The following is an 18,559-nucleotide window of genomic DNA, read 5'->3' as shown; positions in this document are numbered from 1 at the left end:
GGAGCGCGCGCGCGTCTGCCCCGCTCCCCTGCTAGCCCCGAGCGCCTTGCCGCGCCGGGGGAAGGGGCAGCGCCGGCGGGAGGCTTTTCAATCGCCCGGGGGCTCTGCAGGAAGGGTGGGGATGGGAAGGGGGCTGTTTCCCTGGGGGTGGGGCAGGGTAGGTTGGTGCTGAGGCTGGGGTGGGGGTGCATGGGGCACCAGACTATCTGTGATGCTGGAGCAATCTTTGTGTCTATCTGTCCATCCCTTCCTCTGTCCCTAGATCCTAGTGCTTCTATCTGTCTATCACCATACACACCCCTTCATCTCTCCATCCCCTACACACCCCTCAGTCCCTGTCTCTCTCTCTCTCTCTCCCTCCCACCCCGTACACCCCCCCTCCATACAACCCCTCATCTTCCTACACCCCTAGGGTGACCAGACCGCAAGTATGAAAAATCGGGACAGAGTGTGCGGGGGTAGTAGGTTCCCATATAAGAAAAAGCCCCAAATATCGGGACTGTCCCTATAAAATTGGGACATCTGGTCACCCTATACACCCCTCTCTCTGTCTCAATCTCTATATATTGCTCCAAACATCTCACTCTCGGCCCCTCACAAACACCTTCTCTCATACACCCCTCTCTTTCCCCATATACATCTCTTTCTTTCTTTCTTTCTCTTTCTACCTCTCTCCATCCCTAGATCTCATTATGCTGGGCTATCTGTGTATCCTATCCCAATGCCACAGTCTAGCTCCTCTGACTTGGAAAATGCAGTTCATTTGACCCTGAATCAATAAAGGAAGATAAAACTGGTACGTTAAATTGAAATGAATTTGACAATTTCTTTGGTGGCGAACAGGAAAATTGGTTGGATATTTGAGGGCTAATCACACAATGAAAAACAAAGATTGGGCAATCATTTCCCCCCACTAGTTGATGGGGGATAAATTAACCAGCTAGTTTTTTTTAGTGAATATTATCCAGCCAGCTCTAATTATCATCACCATTATTTGCAGAGTAACAGCTAGAAGCCTCAACTGAGAATGTGGCACCATGGTACAGGACACTGTCCATGCATATCGTAAAAGAACTTGCTGTCTAAAGCCTAGCCTACATACAGATTTTGTACTGATGTAACTATTGTGGTTTGTGTTTTTGTTTTTGTTTTACTGAAATAATTATAGCCGTATATCCTCTAGGGTAAATGAAATTATACCAGTATTAAAGTCCTTATTCTGGTGGAGCTTGTTTCCTTTCTTGTACAGCTTTCGATGGACGTTGATTTAACCTATTTTCTTCCCCACAAGCAGGATTTCCAGTCCTCGAACTTCCTGTGATCTCCTGGATGGAGCAAGAGGAAGAGCCGTGCATCCTGGATATCCAGGGCTCCGAGGAAAGGGAGATCCAGAGAGACACACCCACAGGTGAGGAATGAGTGACATTGGCTCAGAGATTGTCCAGGAGTGAAGAGGAAAGCTGGGATCCCAGCAAAGCCACTGGGTGCCTCCCCGGTTCTGTTTTTTTCTCATCTCATCTCATTCAGTATCATCCAAGCAGGTGTCCTAGCCTCCTGGCACTCACAGCATAGGCCCCTGTATATTACTTTGCCATGGCATCCACACATTGACACAAAATCATGCTTCAAATTCCAATTTTTGTTTCACTCGTAGGCTTGCAAAGAAATTCTTAAAAGCAAAACCCATTATATTGATGCAGTGATGTCTACCTGACCCTGCCGACAACGTGAAACAATTGTGTGTTTGTGAATTGCCCCATTCATTGCAAAGGGGTATTGACTCTGAAACCTAACAATGGCAATTTAAATATTCAGACTGTTCACTGTTTCACTGCTGATCATTTTAAAAGAAACATCCAGCTAGTGTTCTTATTCCACTGTACCTGACTCCCCAAAAGCTACAGCTGCCTTTACCCACCTACCATAGCCTGCAGTCTTACTTCCCACACTGAAAAAAGTGGAATTAAACAAACAACTCAAGGGGATTAGATTATTTCTTTTCATAGCTAATGCATTCTTTTTAAAAGTCCATTTAAAATTAATTAAATTAAGAAAATAAATAATGAATTTTGCATGCACTGGACCGCATGGAGAAGCATGAGCAGGGCTGAGCCGTGTAGTCTGAGCGGTTTCCCTGGGATTGGTGGCAAACGCAGTGGCCAGGGGTTTGTTTGGCTAGCTCTGTCTGTGAGAGAGAGCTGGAAAGCCAGCTGACAGGGACAGAAGAAGTTATATGCATGACACTGAATGGACTAGAGGAGCAGACTTGGAAGCAGTGAGCAAGGAAAGTGCCTACTGTTGTTTTCTTTCTACTGTGTTCAGGGAAGCAAGCCTTTGTGTGTATTCTTTGTAAACAAAGTGGATTGAACCAAAGAATATACCTGACTCATATGATCAATTTCTTCTCCTAATGGAAACAACCTGGCAAAACATGCATCTGATGAAGTGGGTTTTAGCCCACAAAAGCTTACACTCAAATAAATTTCTTAGTCTCTAAGGTGCCACAAGTACTCCTGTTCTTTTTGCGGATACAGACTAACACGGCTGCTACTCTGAAACCTGGCAAAACCTTGAATATTGTCTATCTGGTCAGGCCAAAGGGGCCACACTGGTGTGAAGGTGGGATGGATTTTCCAGGAGAGAAACCGAGAGTTGTATTCCTGTTAAACCAAGTTGGAGCAGATAATGGAGGTGCTTGCAGAAATCAAAGATGGCTAGAAGGAATTAAAACAAGACCTAAAACAGGAGCTGGAGCCTTCTCAAAAGGAATTAAAGCAACATCTAGAGGTTTCCCAGAAAGGCCTGAGAAATGACCTGCATTCGGAGATAGTATCTTTGTTGGTACAGCAGTTACAACGTATTCGGGCAAATTTCAAAGCCCAGCTACAAAACATCCACTCCAGACTGGCAAGACGGATCAGTGAGGTGACCAGCAAACTGACTATCATAGACCAAAAGGTTTTCCAGGAAATAGAGGAGACCAAGGAAGTTATGGCCAGCTTGGAACATGCTAACAGAGATGAGCTACAGCAAGGACTTGAGGAGCTAAAAGATCTCCTAAAGAAGGAATTTAAAGGGTCACAGACCACAGTGGAAGTCAGTTGCCTGGATAAGGAATCAGGCCAGCCAAAGAACTTGGGTAAGACCAGACATTTGTAACCCTCAGAGAGTTTGGACTGTCTGTCCCAGTCAAGTAATACAAAAGCCCACTATCTTTGAGGGAAAGCTCCCTGGGAGGGTTATTTGGCTCAGTTTAATATCCTAGCTCCAATGAATGTCTGGGGAGATGAACTGAGAGGGGGGTCTCTAGCAGCTGACTTGAGTGGTCCAGCTCTGATGGTGTGGCAGAACTTACCCGAGAAAAGAGACTGAGTTATCCAGATTTGGTACAAGCCCTTGTTTTCCGGTTTGGGGCTAGTCATCGATCTGAGCTGGCCAGGGCATAGCTAAGGGCTAGAAGAAGAGGGAAAGAAGAAACTCCACCTGAACTGGCAGAGGACTTGCAGAGATTTGTGTTCCTGGCTTACCCAGATACCAGTGGACCGATGTATAGACGCTCAGCTGGACTTGGACTTGCAGATCAAGATCAGCAAAAGAAGGCCAAGGATGCTCAGAGCAGGGCTGCCCAGAGGGGGGGGCAAGTGGGGCAATTTGCCTCAGGCCCCGCAGGGGCCCCCACGAGAGTTTTTCGGGGCCCCTGGAGCAGGGTCCTTCACTCACTCCGGGGGCCCCGGAAAACTCTCGCGGGGCCCGGGCCCCTGGAGCTTCTTCCGCTCCGGGTCTTCGGCGGCAGTTTGGTGGCGGGGGGGTCCTTCCGCTCCGGGACCCGCCGCCGAAGTGCCCTGAAGACCGGCGGCGGGGGGTCCTTTCATCCCGGGACCCGCCACCAAAGTGCCGGGTCTTCGGTGGCAATTTGGCAGCGGGGGCCCCCTGCCGCCAAAGACCCCTGGCCCCCTGAATCCTCTGGGCGGCCCTGGCTCAGAGAGGCTGTGGAATTTGCCACAGAACTTTAATTTTTCCTTGCAGCAGACCAGGAAGCAGCCGCTAGAGAGGAAGATGTTTCCCATGAGCTTTGTAAGTACAGCTCTGTGTCTAATGTGCCTGCTGGAACAGAGGATTCTAATCTGGTTCATGACATTTTTGAGTGATTGGAAAAGTTGTTCAATTCAGTTTGTAAACCAATGGAAATTGGTAATAATGCAAAAATGAAGGGTAACAGTTCATTTAAATACTGGTATTTGTGGAAAAAAATTATCCACTAAAAGAATTGTTATAAATTTAAGGCAAGCCGGAACTGAGCGTCACAAACACTTAGTGAAAATCCATCATCCAAACTGGGAAATGAGAAGCACCAAGATGAAGGGGGAAAGCTCGGAACTACAAGGATCAGCTCCACAGTATTTGCTAAGATCTGGGCAGTTAAACAACAATAATGGGAGTATGAACATGTAATATGATCCTGTTACATATTCATATGAATATATGTAATAAGATCTGTAAAATGCATAAGAATAATGGACATTGGCTCAGAGATAACAGTTATTAGACCAGATGTGTTAACCATGTTATGGAATAGAGGATCTAAAACTGAACCAGCTACGTGGTTCCAAAGGGAGACAGTGACTGGGGAACATGCACCAGTCCAAAAGTAGGGAAAACTGGGTTTGAAAACTGGACCTCGGGAATTTGAGCAAGAAGTTGATAGCCAACAGAGTGGAGGATCTGACAGTTGGTTTGGATTTCATTATGGCTAATTACTGTAATAAATACCAGGAAAGCTGTCTTACAGATTCATTCTGTAGAAATTCCCTTGAAAGATGTGGCCTAGGTGAAACAAATTGTTTGTAAACAACTGGTTTGCTGTGAGCAAATTGTCCTACCTTCAGGGGGTAAAAACCATAAGAACAGCTACATGCGGTGGTAGCTTTCCAGCAAGGGGAAGATAGGGAGTAGTGAGACCTGCTTTAACACCCAGGGGGAACTCTAGCTCCTATAGTTCTTGTGGAACTGAAGCAGGAACGGATCTCTGTTCATTTGCTGAATGTTTCAGACAAACAGCAAATAGTACAAAAAGGGACCCACAGTGGCAAAATGAGAACCTATCGATCGAGTAAATGCCGGTATAGGGGAAAAAAAACTAGAGAGATGAAAGGGGTGAAGGTGAGCTCCCAGAGGCTATGTCTATACTACCGTGGTAAGTCAACCTACGCTACACAACTCCAGCTATGTACCTTAGGTCGAGTTACTGTGGGGTCTACACCGCAGGGGGTCGATGGGAGAAAATCTCCCATCACTTACCTTACTCTTCTCGTCGGGGGTAGAGTACAGGGATCGACTGGAGAGCGATCTGCAGTCGATTTGGCGGGTCTTCACTAGACCCGCTAAATGGACAGCCAGTGGATCGATCTCAGAGTGTTGATCCCGGCTTTAGTGTAGACCTGCCCAGAGTTTCTATTGAACTTGTTCCAATGCAGTGCTGTACATTTTAATGACTAGCAGCAGAACGGTCTAAGAGACTTTCTGGTTAGGAATCTAATTGTTCTGAGTCTACGAAAGATCTAGATTGTACTGCCCTGGTTCACCACAAGGTTGACATTTAACAGCCACCTGACCATTTACCAGAAGCAAAAAGAGAAGAGGTTTTACAAACCACTGAAGAAATGTATCAGGAATATATAACTGAGCCTTCAACCAGTTCTTGGGCCTCACCCATAATGCTGGTTAAGAAATAAAGACGGCAGCACCAGATTCTGCGTGGAGTATAGAAAACCACTTTAAAGGATTCATTAAATAGATGATTCCCTGAATGCTATAGCAGGTTCACTTTGGTTTTCCACAATGATTCTTAAAAGTGGCTCTTGGCAAGTGGAAGTAGGAATGGAATTCACAGCAGGCCAAGGCCTGTGGCAATTTAAAGTGATGGCTTTCAGCACCCATCTAGATTGATCCCTGGTAGGAGCCTGTCCCATCCTTTCCTTGAGTGACATTGGAGCAGAATCCAGAGTATGGAGGGATGGATTAGAGTCCTGGTTTCCACACTTGCCTACTGTGGTTTAATTCTCTTCTTCTCTCGGCAGGTGACAGGGCGGCAAGTGAGGATGAGGTGAATCCTCAGCAGGAAGTGGAGCCGTGTGGGACGGTCTCGGGGCTTGTTCCAGCCTGCCAGAGCCAGGGTGGACCAGGGAGGCTGCGTGTGAACCCTCCGAAGATGAGGCGTCGCCGGTCTGCCCACCGTGAGAGGGGATTCATCAACCTACTGGGCATCCTGGAGCCCCGGCGCCCGGCAGATAAGCCCTACCGGTGCACAGAGTGCGAGAAGAGCTTCAGCCAGAGCTCGAATCTCATCGAGCACCAGCGGATCCACACGGGCGAGCGCCCCTTCACCTGCAGCGAGTGCGAGAAGAGCTTCAGCCGCAGCTCCACCCTCATCGAGCACCAGCGCACGCACACGGGCGAGAAACCCTACACCTGCCCCGAGTGCCAGCGCAGCTTCAGCCGCAGCTCCACCCTGACCGAGCACCAGCGCACCCACACCGGGGAGACCCCTTTCCACTGCCCCGAGTGCGGCAAGAGCTTCAGCCGCACCTCCAACCTGGTGAAGCACCTGCGCACCCACACGGGCGAGAAACCCTACAGCTGCAGGGAGTGCGGCAAGCGCTTCAGCCTCAGCTCCAACCTCATCAAGCACGAGCGCACCCACACCGGGGAGAAGCCCTTTGCCTGCGGGGAGTGCGGCAAGCGCTTCAAGAAGAAGACCCACCTGGTGTCCCACCACCGCACCCACACCGGGGAGCGGCCCTACGAGTGCACGGAGTGCGGCAAGCGCTTCAGCCAGAGCTCCACCCTCATCGAGCACCAGCGCATCCACACCGGCGAGAAGCCTTTCCGCTGCCCCGACTGCGGGAAGTGCTTCTGCGTCAGCTCCAACCTCATCAAGCACCAACGCATCCACACCGGAGAGAAGCCCTACGGCTGCAGCACCTGTGGGAAGAGCTTCCGCTACAAGCCCCAGTTCACCCGCCACCAGAAGCTGCACCAGGGGGACGGGGAGGAGCCGGTGGCCGTCCTGACCCTGGGACCGTGGGCTGCGGCAGCCCCGCTCATACAGATCACGGAGACTGTTTAAAGCGGGCAAGCTCCCACCCCGGGGATGAGGGGGATCAGGGACTAGAGTCAGCGTGTGGTTGAGCTCTGTTAGGCCAAGCGCAGAGCTGGAATTGACGTGTGTTTCTCCAAGCTGTTTGGCCCAGCTCTGATTCACTTGCAGCTGGAGTTTCTCTGATTCCTGTTTTAAGAATATGGGAATTCCTGATGGGCTCGTCTAGCTCCGCATTCTTCCCCCAACACTCCCGCGCAGACCGACGTGGTATTCCTCCTCCTGCTTCGCTACATCTAACCCTGTATCCCCACTCCTTGCTATTCCACATCAGACTAATGGGCCCATCTAACCTGATACGCCTTCTTCCCTGCTTCCCCAGATCAGATCAATAGGTCTGTCTAGTCAGTATCATCCCCCTTTCCTGGTGGATCAAAATATCTGAAAGTTTCCCATTCAGCTCCCTGCTGCCCCAGGTCAGCCCGATGGGACTGTCTAGCCCAATATCCCTCCTACTCCTTGCCATGTTGGATCAGACTAATGGGCCCATCTAGCCCAATATCTCCCACGCCCATCCCTGCAGCACCAGTTCAGACTAATGGTCCATCTGGTCCAGTATCCTACCTCCAAGAGTGGCCAATGCTAGATGCTGCAAAGGAAATGTTGAATGCACTTCACTCTGCTGTGTACCATTGAGGGAGAAAGCAGTTCCTTCCGGACTGCAACTGGCTCTCGGCTTCCATGATGGATCATGAGGGTCAAATGTCCTTGACGTTTCAGTGTTTATCCTGTCCATTGTCACTGCGGGTGCTATTCTTTTTCCTACAAACATCAAATCCTTATTTTTTTTAATGATTTAGTGAGATACTTGCCTCCATAATATCCTGCTGCAGGGAATTCCACAGGTTAACAATATCACTTTCTATTGCCATTCCTTGTCAATACAGCGGAGGAAATCCCGCAAAGCAGGCTAAGTCCTTTGGAAGGCTGTTGTTTCTTAGGTCTTGACTACAATTAGTTTGCGGCAGCAGGGTGTCAGTCTACTCTGTGCTAGCCTGCCACGGACTAGCTGTCCCTGTGGACCTTACTGACACGTATTAGTAGTTCATTAATGCACTTTGATCTAGTTCAATTTCAAAGAAGACTTTCTGCCAACATTTAGTCTGCAGCAAGCTAGTGTGGAGTCGATTCACAACCCAGCTTGCCACAAACTAAATGTTCGTGTAGACAAACCCTTAGACTGTGGACAGCAAGTCCTTGAGCTGGCAGCCTCCGCTCTTACAGGATCTGGACAGGCATCTGAGGCCTAATGCCACTGCAAAAGGAGCAAATGTCTGGAAGATCAGAGATTGAGTGGAACCCTCCCCCCCCCCCCCCCCCATGAAATGGACATTCTAGTTATTGCAGGAGGTGGGGACCTTGAGTAGGTAGCATGGCCTGAAGCCATCACCATTTGATGGTGTAGGAGTCCCTCACATGGAACAACTTGATTGGGTCTCAGTCTTGTTCTTAGCAGGTTAGGTGTGTCTGCCACAAAATCGCCATTACATTGGCACTAAGTAGCTCCGTTGTTGGCAGTAAGGCTAAAGCCTGAAAAGGGGCCGAATTCACCGTTGCCCCTTATGGAGGCAGTATCGTAATATGAGGCACAAAGGCGTTGTGTGTCCCTGTGCTACCCATTCGGGGGGATATGCCAAGAGCTTCGGTCTGGTGCCCTCCATTTCGTCTTGTTTCATCTGAACGTGGGGCTGGAGCAGGATGTGGCCACGGCTCACAAAGCTGCGGGGAGCGAGGCAGAGGTGCCAGAGGGCAGAAGGAGCGTTTCAGATTCCAGCTCGGACTGGGATCCCCAGGAGCTCAGGAGAGGCCAGGAGACTCACTGCTTCTCCTGGGAAATTGGATGGAGTGATTTGTTAAGACAAGTGTCCTCTTGTCTTCTAGACATCAGCCACTGGGGGAAATAAACCATCTTCCTGTCTCAGATGGTTAGACTAGATGACCCTTGTGGTCCCTTCCAACCCTGTGGTTCTGTGATTCTATTTTTTTGGACAAACCCACAGGCACCTGCCAAGATGGAGCAAGTAGAAAGGTTTTTGCCTGTACACTGCACTGGTTCTGTCCCCCACCAAGGCTAAGAACGTGGTGCATGACTGGGCAGAGGATGCTGATGCTGTGTGAGAGCCAAGGCAGCCTGTGAACTATGGGGAGATGGATTTGATCTGGACAGATGTCTCTCTATTTCCCCCCCCTTTTTTTTTTACTGTAAAGCTTGGGAATTAATCTCTATTTGAATGGGGGGGAAGAGTGGTAGTGGGGAGTGCCTGAATGTTGAGGTCACCTAATGGCTCTCTCCAGCGACTGCAGAATCTCAGTTGCTTCCTGGACCTTCAGCCTGTAGGTCACTAATGCAAATCCGCCTAGGACAGTTGCAGTTAGCATTCCGTTGACCCCTTGTATGAAACGAGTCTGTTGAGCCTCAGTCTGCTTCCCAGCAGGCGAGCCTCCACGTCCCTTAATCACCAGCACTAATCCTTAGCTGAGGCTGAGGACTAAATGGACCACAGGGACGGAGCTCCCTTCTTGTTCTCCGCCCCCAAGACATCCCTTCAAGGCAGGGTTGAACCCGTTCTGGGAGTACACAGAGGATCCAGTCTCCAGGGCAGGGTGGGGCACAGCGGAAGGGGCACAGGGTGCGTGTATTGGGCAAGCTCCATCTCACACTTCCCAGGCTCCTATGAACGTGCCTAGAGAATCCAGTCTCCCAGGGTACCTTTCCCTGGGATTAAATTCACACCCAAATATAAACTCAATATTATTTTTAATAAAGCAAAATGTAAACTAGGGATAATTCAAAGAGGTTGCTTCTGACAGGAGTTAGCCCTGTGATTCTGGAGTGATGATCGCAAAGGTAGGTAGGTAGGTAGACAGGAGGTGACTCTTAGTGTAGGCTTTACTGTATATGGTTGCAAACCCCTGTATTAAGAGGGATTACTATATTAGACTCTTAATGGTTATAAAGACAACATTCTTAGGCGCTTGATTGTGGTGTTACATTGCCATATAGACTAGTTCTTATGTGTTTTTACAGCCCTACTTTGAGATAATGTTACAGCTGAGATTTTAATTCTCACACAAAAGCCAGGTTGAAATTCAAAGCAAAGCTTTTGATCTTGAGTATTAACTCTACTCATTAGGAATAGACACTAGAATAGGGTCCTTCCGTTAATATGATGGAAAAGAGGGGTGGTCTGAGCAGAGGACTGGATATCACGATTCCTGGGTTCTGATCTCAGCTCGATGAGAGGAGTGGGATCTAGTGGTTACAGTGTGAGGGGAAGGAGGGAGAATTGGAAATCAGGATCCCTGGATTCTATTTCTAGCTCTGAGAAGGGAATAGAGTCTGGTGGTTAGAGCTAGGGGGTAGCAGGATCAAGATTCCTATGTTGTATTTCCAGTTCTGTTACTGACTTGCAGTGTGACGTCAGAGGACATATCTCAACTGAGTTATTCCTGATTTACACCTGTGTAAGTGAGAGCAGAAGCAGACGCAGAGACCTTGCGATTTGATCCATGCAATGTGCAGTTCTTTATATTTCGTTCTCAAAACACCGGAACATCCAGTTCCTCACTAAATATTCTGGGTAGTACAGTCCAACACGCATTTCCTAAACTAAAGAGTACTGTAAATAGACCTATGATTAGAGGACATTCCAAACACTAGATGGACAAATTGCTACATTACTTAGGGTCCATAGGCAGTGACACAAATGGCAACCTGATATTAAAGCGGGGAAACATTGCATATCCATTGTGGTAATGATTTAGCACATAGTGTCGTTTAGCAGAATGCCATGGGAAATGACCCAGTGTTGAGTGATTATGTAATAAAGGATCATACTGTTTAATTTAATAAATAGGGGGCTCTTACCTGACCACATCAGTCTGGGTCATTCTGTCCAGTTCTGTTTTGTAAATGTAACAGATTTTCTTTTTGTGAATTTTAATGTAAACTATGCTGACTTCTTGTTGGCTAGCCAGATTGCACATGCAGTACTGCCAACCCTAAGTGTTCAAAGTCCATGAATCAGTGTCCTCCATCCCCCAAAAGATAGGCTTAAAAACTCATGACTTTTTTAAACATGAGAAATTTGTGGTTCTTTTTCTTTGCTTTCTTTGAGCCTTTAGAGGCCACCTTTTCACACTTTTCTCTGTAACCACAAGGGCTAGAAACTTATTTTTTGGAATGAAGCCTGAGATTTTTTACATAGGCAGATAAGTTCAGGAGTTGAGATGCTAAGAAAAACAACAAGTATTGTGTGACTTGCGATAAAATCACAAGAGCTGACAACACTACATACATGAAACATCCACTATGTGAATCAAGCTAACTCCAAAACCACTTGAGATGCTTATGATAACACAGGGGATTTAGCTTTAACTGTCAATACTAGTAGGGCTAATCTCTCTGTGCGTCGGTCACTGTAGGACTCCTATGTTACTCTGAAATATGTCAGAGATGCTCTTGAATCCATTCATTAAATCAAATGTTACTGTGTCGTTTTATGTTGGCAGACATAACTCAGGTTCTCCGCTCTTGTGTCTCTGATTGTTTTGTACTGACCGTATTCCTGCTTAACTGCTCCTGTTTTCTTTCTTTCTTGTAAAACATCAGTAGACTGTCACCGAAAATAAATGTGAAAGTCCCTGAAATGTCAGCTTGTCTTGCAGTGTGCTGTGAAAGTGGTGCCTAGTGATTAGAGCTGGGGTGAGTCTGGAGTCCTGGGTTCTGTTCTCAGCTCTGGGAAGGGAGTGGGCTCTGGTGGGTAAGAGCTGGGGGGGGCTGGGAGCCAGGACTCCTGGGTTCTCTTCCAGCTCTGGGAGGGAAGTGGACTCTGGTGGGTTAGAGACAGGACTCCTGGGTTCTATCCCCAGCTCTGGGAGGGAAGTGGACTCTGGTGGGTTAGAGCAGTGGGGGGGGGGGGCTGGGAGCCAGGACTCCTGGGTTCTATCCCCAGCTCTGGGAGGGAAGTGGACTCTGGTGGGTTAGAGCAGGGGGGGGGGGCTGGGAGCCAGGACTCCTGGGTTCTATCCCCAGCTCTGGGAGGGAAGTGGACTCTGGTGGGTTAGAGCAGGGCGGGGGTTGGGAGCCAGGACTCCTGGGTTCTAGCCCCAGCTCTGGGAGGGAAGCGGACTCTGGTGGGTTAGAGCAGGGCGGGGGCTGGGACCCAGGACTCCTGGGTTCTAGCCCCAGCTCTGGGAGGGAAGTGGACTCTGGTGGGTTAGAGCAGGGGGGGGGCTGGGAGCCAGGACTCCTGGGTTCTAGCCCCAGCTCTGGGAGGGAAGCGGACTCTGGTGGGTTAGAGCGGGGGGCTGGGAGCCAGGACTCCTGGGTTCTAGCCCCAGCTCTGGGAGGGAAGCGGACTCTGGTGGGTTAGAGCAGGGGGCTGGGAGCCAGGACTCCAGCCTGGGTTCTCGTCCCAGCTCTGGGAGGGGAGTGGGGTCTCACAACTAAAGAAGGGGGGAGCTAGGATACATGAGTTCCCCTGCCAGCTTTGGGAGGTGGTGATAAGGGGCAGATCATGCTGGGAAGGGAGGGAACCCTGGGGGAGGGGGGGTTTAAGAGAGAATGGTGCATGCTGGGATACCAGATGACAATGGGGCAACAGCTCATCCTTATTAATAACAGTGTATCCTGCAGGAACCAAAAACAGTGAGGCCCTCTAGGCCTGTCTGTCTCCCTTGGTCTCCTAGCAACAGCCGCTCCCCCCCCTTCCCCTTCATCACGTGACCCGGGGGCTATGACATCATCACCGGGTTCCCCCTGGAATGCTGGGCTGAGCCGATGGCCCGGTCTCTGCAGGGAGCCCCGGCTGGAGCCTGGTCCCGCCCGCTGAGCGGGATTCCCAGCGCCTGCCCCGCTCGCCCACATGGAGCGCGGGGCCGAGCCGCGGGGCCCGGCTGGGCGGGGCTCTGCCGAAAGGGAGCTCCCAGGTGATGAATCAGTGGCACCGGCTCGCAGGGTCCGGGGGAGGAGGGAACAGCTGGGACCCCAGCAGGGCTTCCCCCTTCCCCTTTGTCTGGCTCAGGACCTGATGGTAGGCTCCTGCCTGTCCTGAGGACCCCCATTCCCTGCCCCCCTCCACCCCCGGGCTCAGATGGGATGTTGGGGCAGAACCAGCCTCTCCTCTCCCCTCGGGGGAAAGGTCTGTCAAGGATTCAGTCCTTGTTGATTAGGGTCTTTTACATCCTTTGCCATCCCCTTTCTCCCTGCTGCAGGGTAGGAATTCCTTTCCCCAGCCGTAGATCATCCTCCAATCGAGGGATCACGGATGGTGATGATTCATTAGGTGTATTACGATAGCCTCTATGAGCCCAGTCATGGATCAGGGTCCCCCTGTGCTAGGTGCAGTACATTATGTAGTAGGTGTATTACAGTAGGGCTTAGCAGCCATTGTAAAGACACGGAGCAAACAGAGAGTACCTGCCCCAAAGAGCTGACAATCCAAGCGCTTTGCTGGCCGTCAGAAGACATAATCACAGTGGTCCCTTCTATCCTGATAATCTATTAATCCTTCTTCTCCTGGCAGCTGTCGGGACAACAAGTAAAGCAGAGCCACATGGGACGTCCTCCAGTGTCCGAGTCCCGGGAAACCAGCAGAGAGACCCTCCAAGGAGGAGACGGATTAAACACACTTGCTCCGAGCCGGGCTTCATCAACCTTCTGGGCATCCTGGAACCTCCCCGCCCTGCCACCCGGCGGCCAGCGGACAAGCCCTACCGGTGCACGGAGTGCGAGAAGAGCTTCGGCCAGAGCTCGGTGCTGATCGAACACATGCGGATCCACACGGGCGAGCGCCCCTTCGTCTGCGGCCAGTGTGGCAAGCGCTTCAGCCAGAGCTCCACTCTGCTGGGCCACCAGCGCACGCACACGGGCGAGAAGCCTTTCACCTGCCCCGAGTGCCAGCGCAGCTTCAGCCGCAGCTCCGCCCTGACCGAGCACCAGCGCACCCACACCGGGGAGACCCCTTTCCACTGCCCCGAGTGCGGCAAGAGCTTCAGCCGCACCTCCAACCTGGTGAAGCACCTGCGCACCCACACGGGCGAGAAACCCTACGGCTGCAGGGAGTGCGGCAAGCGCTTCAGCCTCAGCTCCAACCTCATCAAGCACGAGCGCACCCACACCGGGGAGAAGCCCTTTGCCTGCGGGGAGTGCGGCAAGCGCTTCAAGAAGAAGACCCACCTGGTGTCCCACCACCGCACCCACACCGGGGAGCGGCCCTACGAGTGCACGGAGTGCGGCAAGCGCTTCAGCCAGAGCTCCACCCTCATCGAGCACCAGCGCATCCACACCGGCGAGAAGCCTTTCCGCTGCCCCGACTGCGGGCGCGGCTTCTACGTCAACTCCAAGCTGGTCAAACACCGGCGCATCCACACCGGGGAGAAGCCCTACGGCTGCAGCGCCTGTGGGAAGAGCTTCCGTTACAAGCAGCAGTTCACTCGCCACCAGCAGCTGCACCAGGGGGAGGAGCCGGTGGCTGTCCTGACCCTGGGTGGGGTCAACGTCCTCCTAACTTAAAGTACAGGAATTCCTTGGGCCTCCTGTCTTGGAGCATGGGAATTCCTTGTCCAGATTTCCTGCAGCTCTGGGAGTGGGGTCTAGTGCTAGGGGGTGGAGGGGAGGCTGAGAGTCAGGACTGCTGAGTTCAATCCCTGGCTCTGGAAGGGGAGTGGAATTTAGTGGTTAGAACAGGTGGGGGCAGGACTCCTGGGTTCTCTTCCTGGATCTGGGAGGGGATTGAGGTCTGGGGGTAGAGCAGGTGGGTGGCAGTCAGGACTCCTGGGTTCTACCTAGAGTTTTTGGGGCGGGGGAGTGGGGTCTAGTGGGTTAGTGCAAGGCGGGGCCGCCAAGAGTCAGCACTAATGAATTCCGTTCCCAGCTGTGATTGAGTATTTGGAAATTTGTGTGGGGGAAGGAGGTTGGGAGTAGCTGAAAACTGATGTTATGGGGAGCCTTGGGTTAAGCTACCAGGACATCACCAGAGCTAACCTCCAGGTTAGTGGTTCAAATCTAGCTGAGACAAGGTGCTCCCAGCCTGAGAGATACTAATTCAGTGTGTTGGAACCCTTCCCACAGCAAAACTGCCCTGGGATTCCCCTCCCATCTAGGGCATGGTGGTCACACACCTGTTCATGACTCACCCTTCCATTATAGCGACTAACAGACTGTAGACTCTCAACAGTTCCAAAGGCAGTGTTCTCGGTCTCTTGGCTGTGTTATATCGGTTTGTATGCGCTCATTGTGTGTTTGTGTGTATTGGTAAAATACCAACCCTGCACTGATAGCGTGCTGAGGTTGAGACGTATAAGTAGTTGCAGGAAGGTCGGGGGGGAATTAAAGTCTAAACTTCCCACCTCAGTATTAACCTCATTGCACCAAGTCATTGTAACAGGGTCCATCCATTGCAGCAGAAGAGAGGAGGAGTCTAAGGGCTTATCTGCATTGGCAAATTGACTGCAGTAGATCCCTATGTGGGTTCTCTGTTCTGAGAGAAGAGGGATTTGAGTCTAGAGTAAGGGCATGGCTACACTTGCAGATGTAGAGCGCTTTGAGTTAAACCAGCCTTCGGCGAGCGCAGTAGGGAAAGCGCTGCAGTCTGTCCACACTGACCGCTTCAAGTGCACTGGCGTGGCCACATTTGCGGCACTTGCAGTGGCACTGGGAGCGGTGCATTATGGGCAGATATCCCAGCATGCAAGTGACTATACAACGTGCTTTTCAAATGGTGGGGGTGGAGTGGAGTGTGACAGGGAGTGTGTTGTGTGTATGTGGGGGGCGAGAGAGTGGGGTTTTGGGGGGCTGAGAGTATGTCAGCATGTTGTCTTGTAAGTTCAGACAGCAGCAGACCCCTCTTTCCCCCCGCCTCTCTCTCTCACAGCATTCCACAGTAATGGTTGCTTTGTCTCGGAGCAGATAAGCAGCCAGCTGTCAGAAACGGAGATTTGAAAGGGCATATCCGCATTCCTGCAGTGATTCCAAAACAATGACAAGAGTGGCCACTTGACTTAAGGGGATTATGGGATGTTTCCGGAGGCCGATCAGAGCGCAGTAATGCAACACCCCGTTCACACTGACGCCCGGGCGTTGTAGCCAAGGCACATTATACGTTACTCCACTCGCCGAGGTGGAGTACCAGGAGCGCTCTAGCTGCGGAGTCAGAGCGCTCTACGTGTCTTGCCAGTGTGGATGGGTAATGAGCTAGGGCGCTCAGGGCTGCTTTAATGCGCTCTAACTCGCAAGTGTAGCCAAGTCCTAAGTGGTTCACTTCAGAAGCTCACTAATTTTTCCAGAATAGAGTGGCCACCTGGGGAGCTTATTCCACATAGATTCTGGTCAGTTTCCCCATATAGACAAGCCTTAAAAGGAGCATTGAGAGCCAGTATTCCTGGTGTCTCTTCTCCTCTAAGGGTGGAGTGTGTGGTCTAGTTAGAGTAGAGAGGACTGGGAGTCAGGACGTCTGGATTCTATTTCTGTCTCTGTTGCTGACCATAAGGGGGCAAGTAATTTCCTCGCTCTCAGTTTCCCCACTCTTAAACAGGGTGATAACACTACTGAGCTGAGTTTTTATTAGTTAATATTTATAAGTGCGATATAAGTATTAGTACTGTAAGTAGACCTACCACTAGAGGGCATTCAGTACACTATGTGGATGAATTATGATGTTATTTAGGGTCAATAGACAGTGACTCAAATTACTACCTCCTTGCATCTGAGGCTATGATGGAAAAAAGATGCATATCCCTGGTGTTACGTACTGTCCGGTGTTGTTTGGCCGAGTGCTATGCTCAAATGGGCCATTGTTGAGTGGTCACATAGTAAAGGGTCATATTGTTTATTCTAGTAATTCTGGGCTATAGTCTTGGATCGTCCTAATTCTGTTTTGTGAATTTCAACCTAGTGGGTTTTAGTTTTGTGAATTTAAATGTAACCCAAACAGATGTTCTGGTCATTGGCCAAGCTATACCCATAGCTGTTGGCAACACAAATCAAAGGCCTAAAGACAATGCTTACAGTAATGGAAGAGATTCACTTTAGCTAGTTCTGATATACTGTTTGCTGGTCCATGGATAGAAACCAACAATTTTATACACATACTTGAGTCATTATGTTGGCATAAAGTTTCATTGTGTCATGTTTGGAGGGGGAAGGAACTTAGATTCTCTCCTCCCTGTCTGTGGTTTTCTTGTATTGACTGTACTCCTGGTTAACTGATAATGTTTTCTTTGACGTAAAACCTCAATACATCATATATATTTCAAAATCCTTATCAGATTGGCAGTGTGTTTTATAGGCACTTTGGGAGGGGAAGTGGGTTGCAGCACGGGAGGCTGGGAACCTGGACTTATGGGTTATCTATCCCAGCTCTGGGAGGGGAGTGGGGTCGAGTGGGTTAGAGTGGGGAGGAGGGGAGCTAGGACTCCTGGGTTCTATGCAGGGCGATGGGGTGATAGTGAGGGGCGCAGGCTGCGCGATGGGGAGTGGTGCATGCTGGGACACGGAGGGGCACTGGGACAAGGAGCAATTCATGCTGGGATACTAGGGTGACCAGGTGTCCGGTTTTCGACCTGAACGCCCAGTCAAAAAGGGACTCTCGCAGCTCTGGTCAGCACCGCCAACTGGGCCGTTAAAAGTCCGGTCGATGGTGCTGTGGAGCTAAGGCAGGCTAGCCCCTACCTGTCCTGGCAGCGTGCTGCACCCCGGAAGCAGCCAGCAGGTCCGGCACCTAGGCTGGGGGGGGCCACGGGGCTCCGCATGCTGCCCCTGCCCTGAGCACCAGCTCCACACTCCCATTGGCTGGGAACCACAGCCAATGGGATTGGGCGGGGGGGAAGCCTGTGGGTGAGAGCCACGTGGCACAGAGCCGACTGCTGCGCCTCCCCTTAGGAGCCGACTGCCGGCTGCTTCCAGGGCACAGCGCGGTCAGCAGTGCCAGGACAAGCAGGAAGCCTGCCTTAGTCCCACCCCCCGCCCCCCCGCTGCACTGCTGACCAGCAGCTGCCGCGGGTAAGCCTGTGCCCCAACCACACGCACCAACCCCGTGTCCCCCCCAAACTCCTCATTCCCAGCCCCACGCCAGAGCCCACATCCCCAGACGGAGCCCTCACCCCCTCCTGCACCCCAATCCCCTGCCCCAGCCTGGAACCCTCTCCCGCGCCCCTCATTTCTGGCCCCATCCCCAAGCCCACACCCCCAGTTACCCTCACCCCCTCCCGCACTCCAACCCAGAGCCCATACTCCCTGAAAGCCCAACCCAGTGAAAGTGAGAGAGGATGAGGGAGAGCGAGCCACCGAGGGAGGGGGAATGTAGTGAGCGGGGAGGGGGCAGGGCCTCGGGAAAGGGGTGGGGCAGAAGTTGTGGCCTCGGGAAAGGGGCAGGGCTAGGGTGTTCACTTTTGTGGGATTAG

The 18,559-nt window shown here is 51.2% G+C and overlaps 1 protein-coding gene across 1 annotated transcript; it reads left to right on the top strand.

The window, feature by feature from the left end:
- The first annotated feature begins 1,288 nt into the window (after positions 1 to 1,288).
- On the top strand, positions 1,289 to 17,418 carry LOC101953157 (zinc finger protein 271-like). The gene is made up of 4 exons (XM_065594458.1): positions 1,289 to 1,408; positions 2,535 to 3,139; positions 6,078 to 7,057; positions 13,869 to 17,418. The coding sequence occupies exons 2-4, from the start codon at positions 2,992 to 2,994 to the stop codon at positions 14,670 to 14,672; spliced, it is 1,932 nt and encodes a 643-aa protein (XP_065450530.1). The 5' UTR covers positions 1,289 to 1,408; positions 2,535 to 2,991; the 3' UTR covers positions 14,673 to 17,418.
- Positions 17,419 to 18,559: the final 1,141 nt, after the last annotated feature.

This window comes from Chrysemys picta, chromosome 4 (assembly GCF_011386835.1).
Source record: "Chrysemys picta bellii isolate R12L10 chromosome 4, ASM1138683v2, whole genome shotgun sequence".
NCBI classification, from domain to species: Eukaryota; Metazoa; Chordata; order Testudines; family Emydidae; genus Chrysemys; species Chrysemys picta.
Note: the sequence above shows the minus strand (reverse complement) of the source record. Positions and strands in the feature narration are given on the sequence as shown.

Excerpts from the sequence above, each read along its gene's own strand:
- LOC101953157 (XM_065594458.1), top strand. The coding sequence starts at position 2,992 with ATGGCCAGCTTGGAACATGCTAACAGAGATGAGCTACAGCAAGGACTT. Across the intron at positions 3,140-6,077 it reads AGGCCAGCCAAAGAACTTGG|GTGACAGGGCGGCAAGTGAG; the intron begins GTAAGACCAGAC and ends TTCTCTCGGCAG. Across the intron at positions 7,058-13,868 it reads AGGGGGACGGGGAGGAGCCG|CCCTACCGGTGCACGGAGTG; the intron begins GTGGCCGTCCTG and ends CCAGCGGACAAG.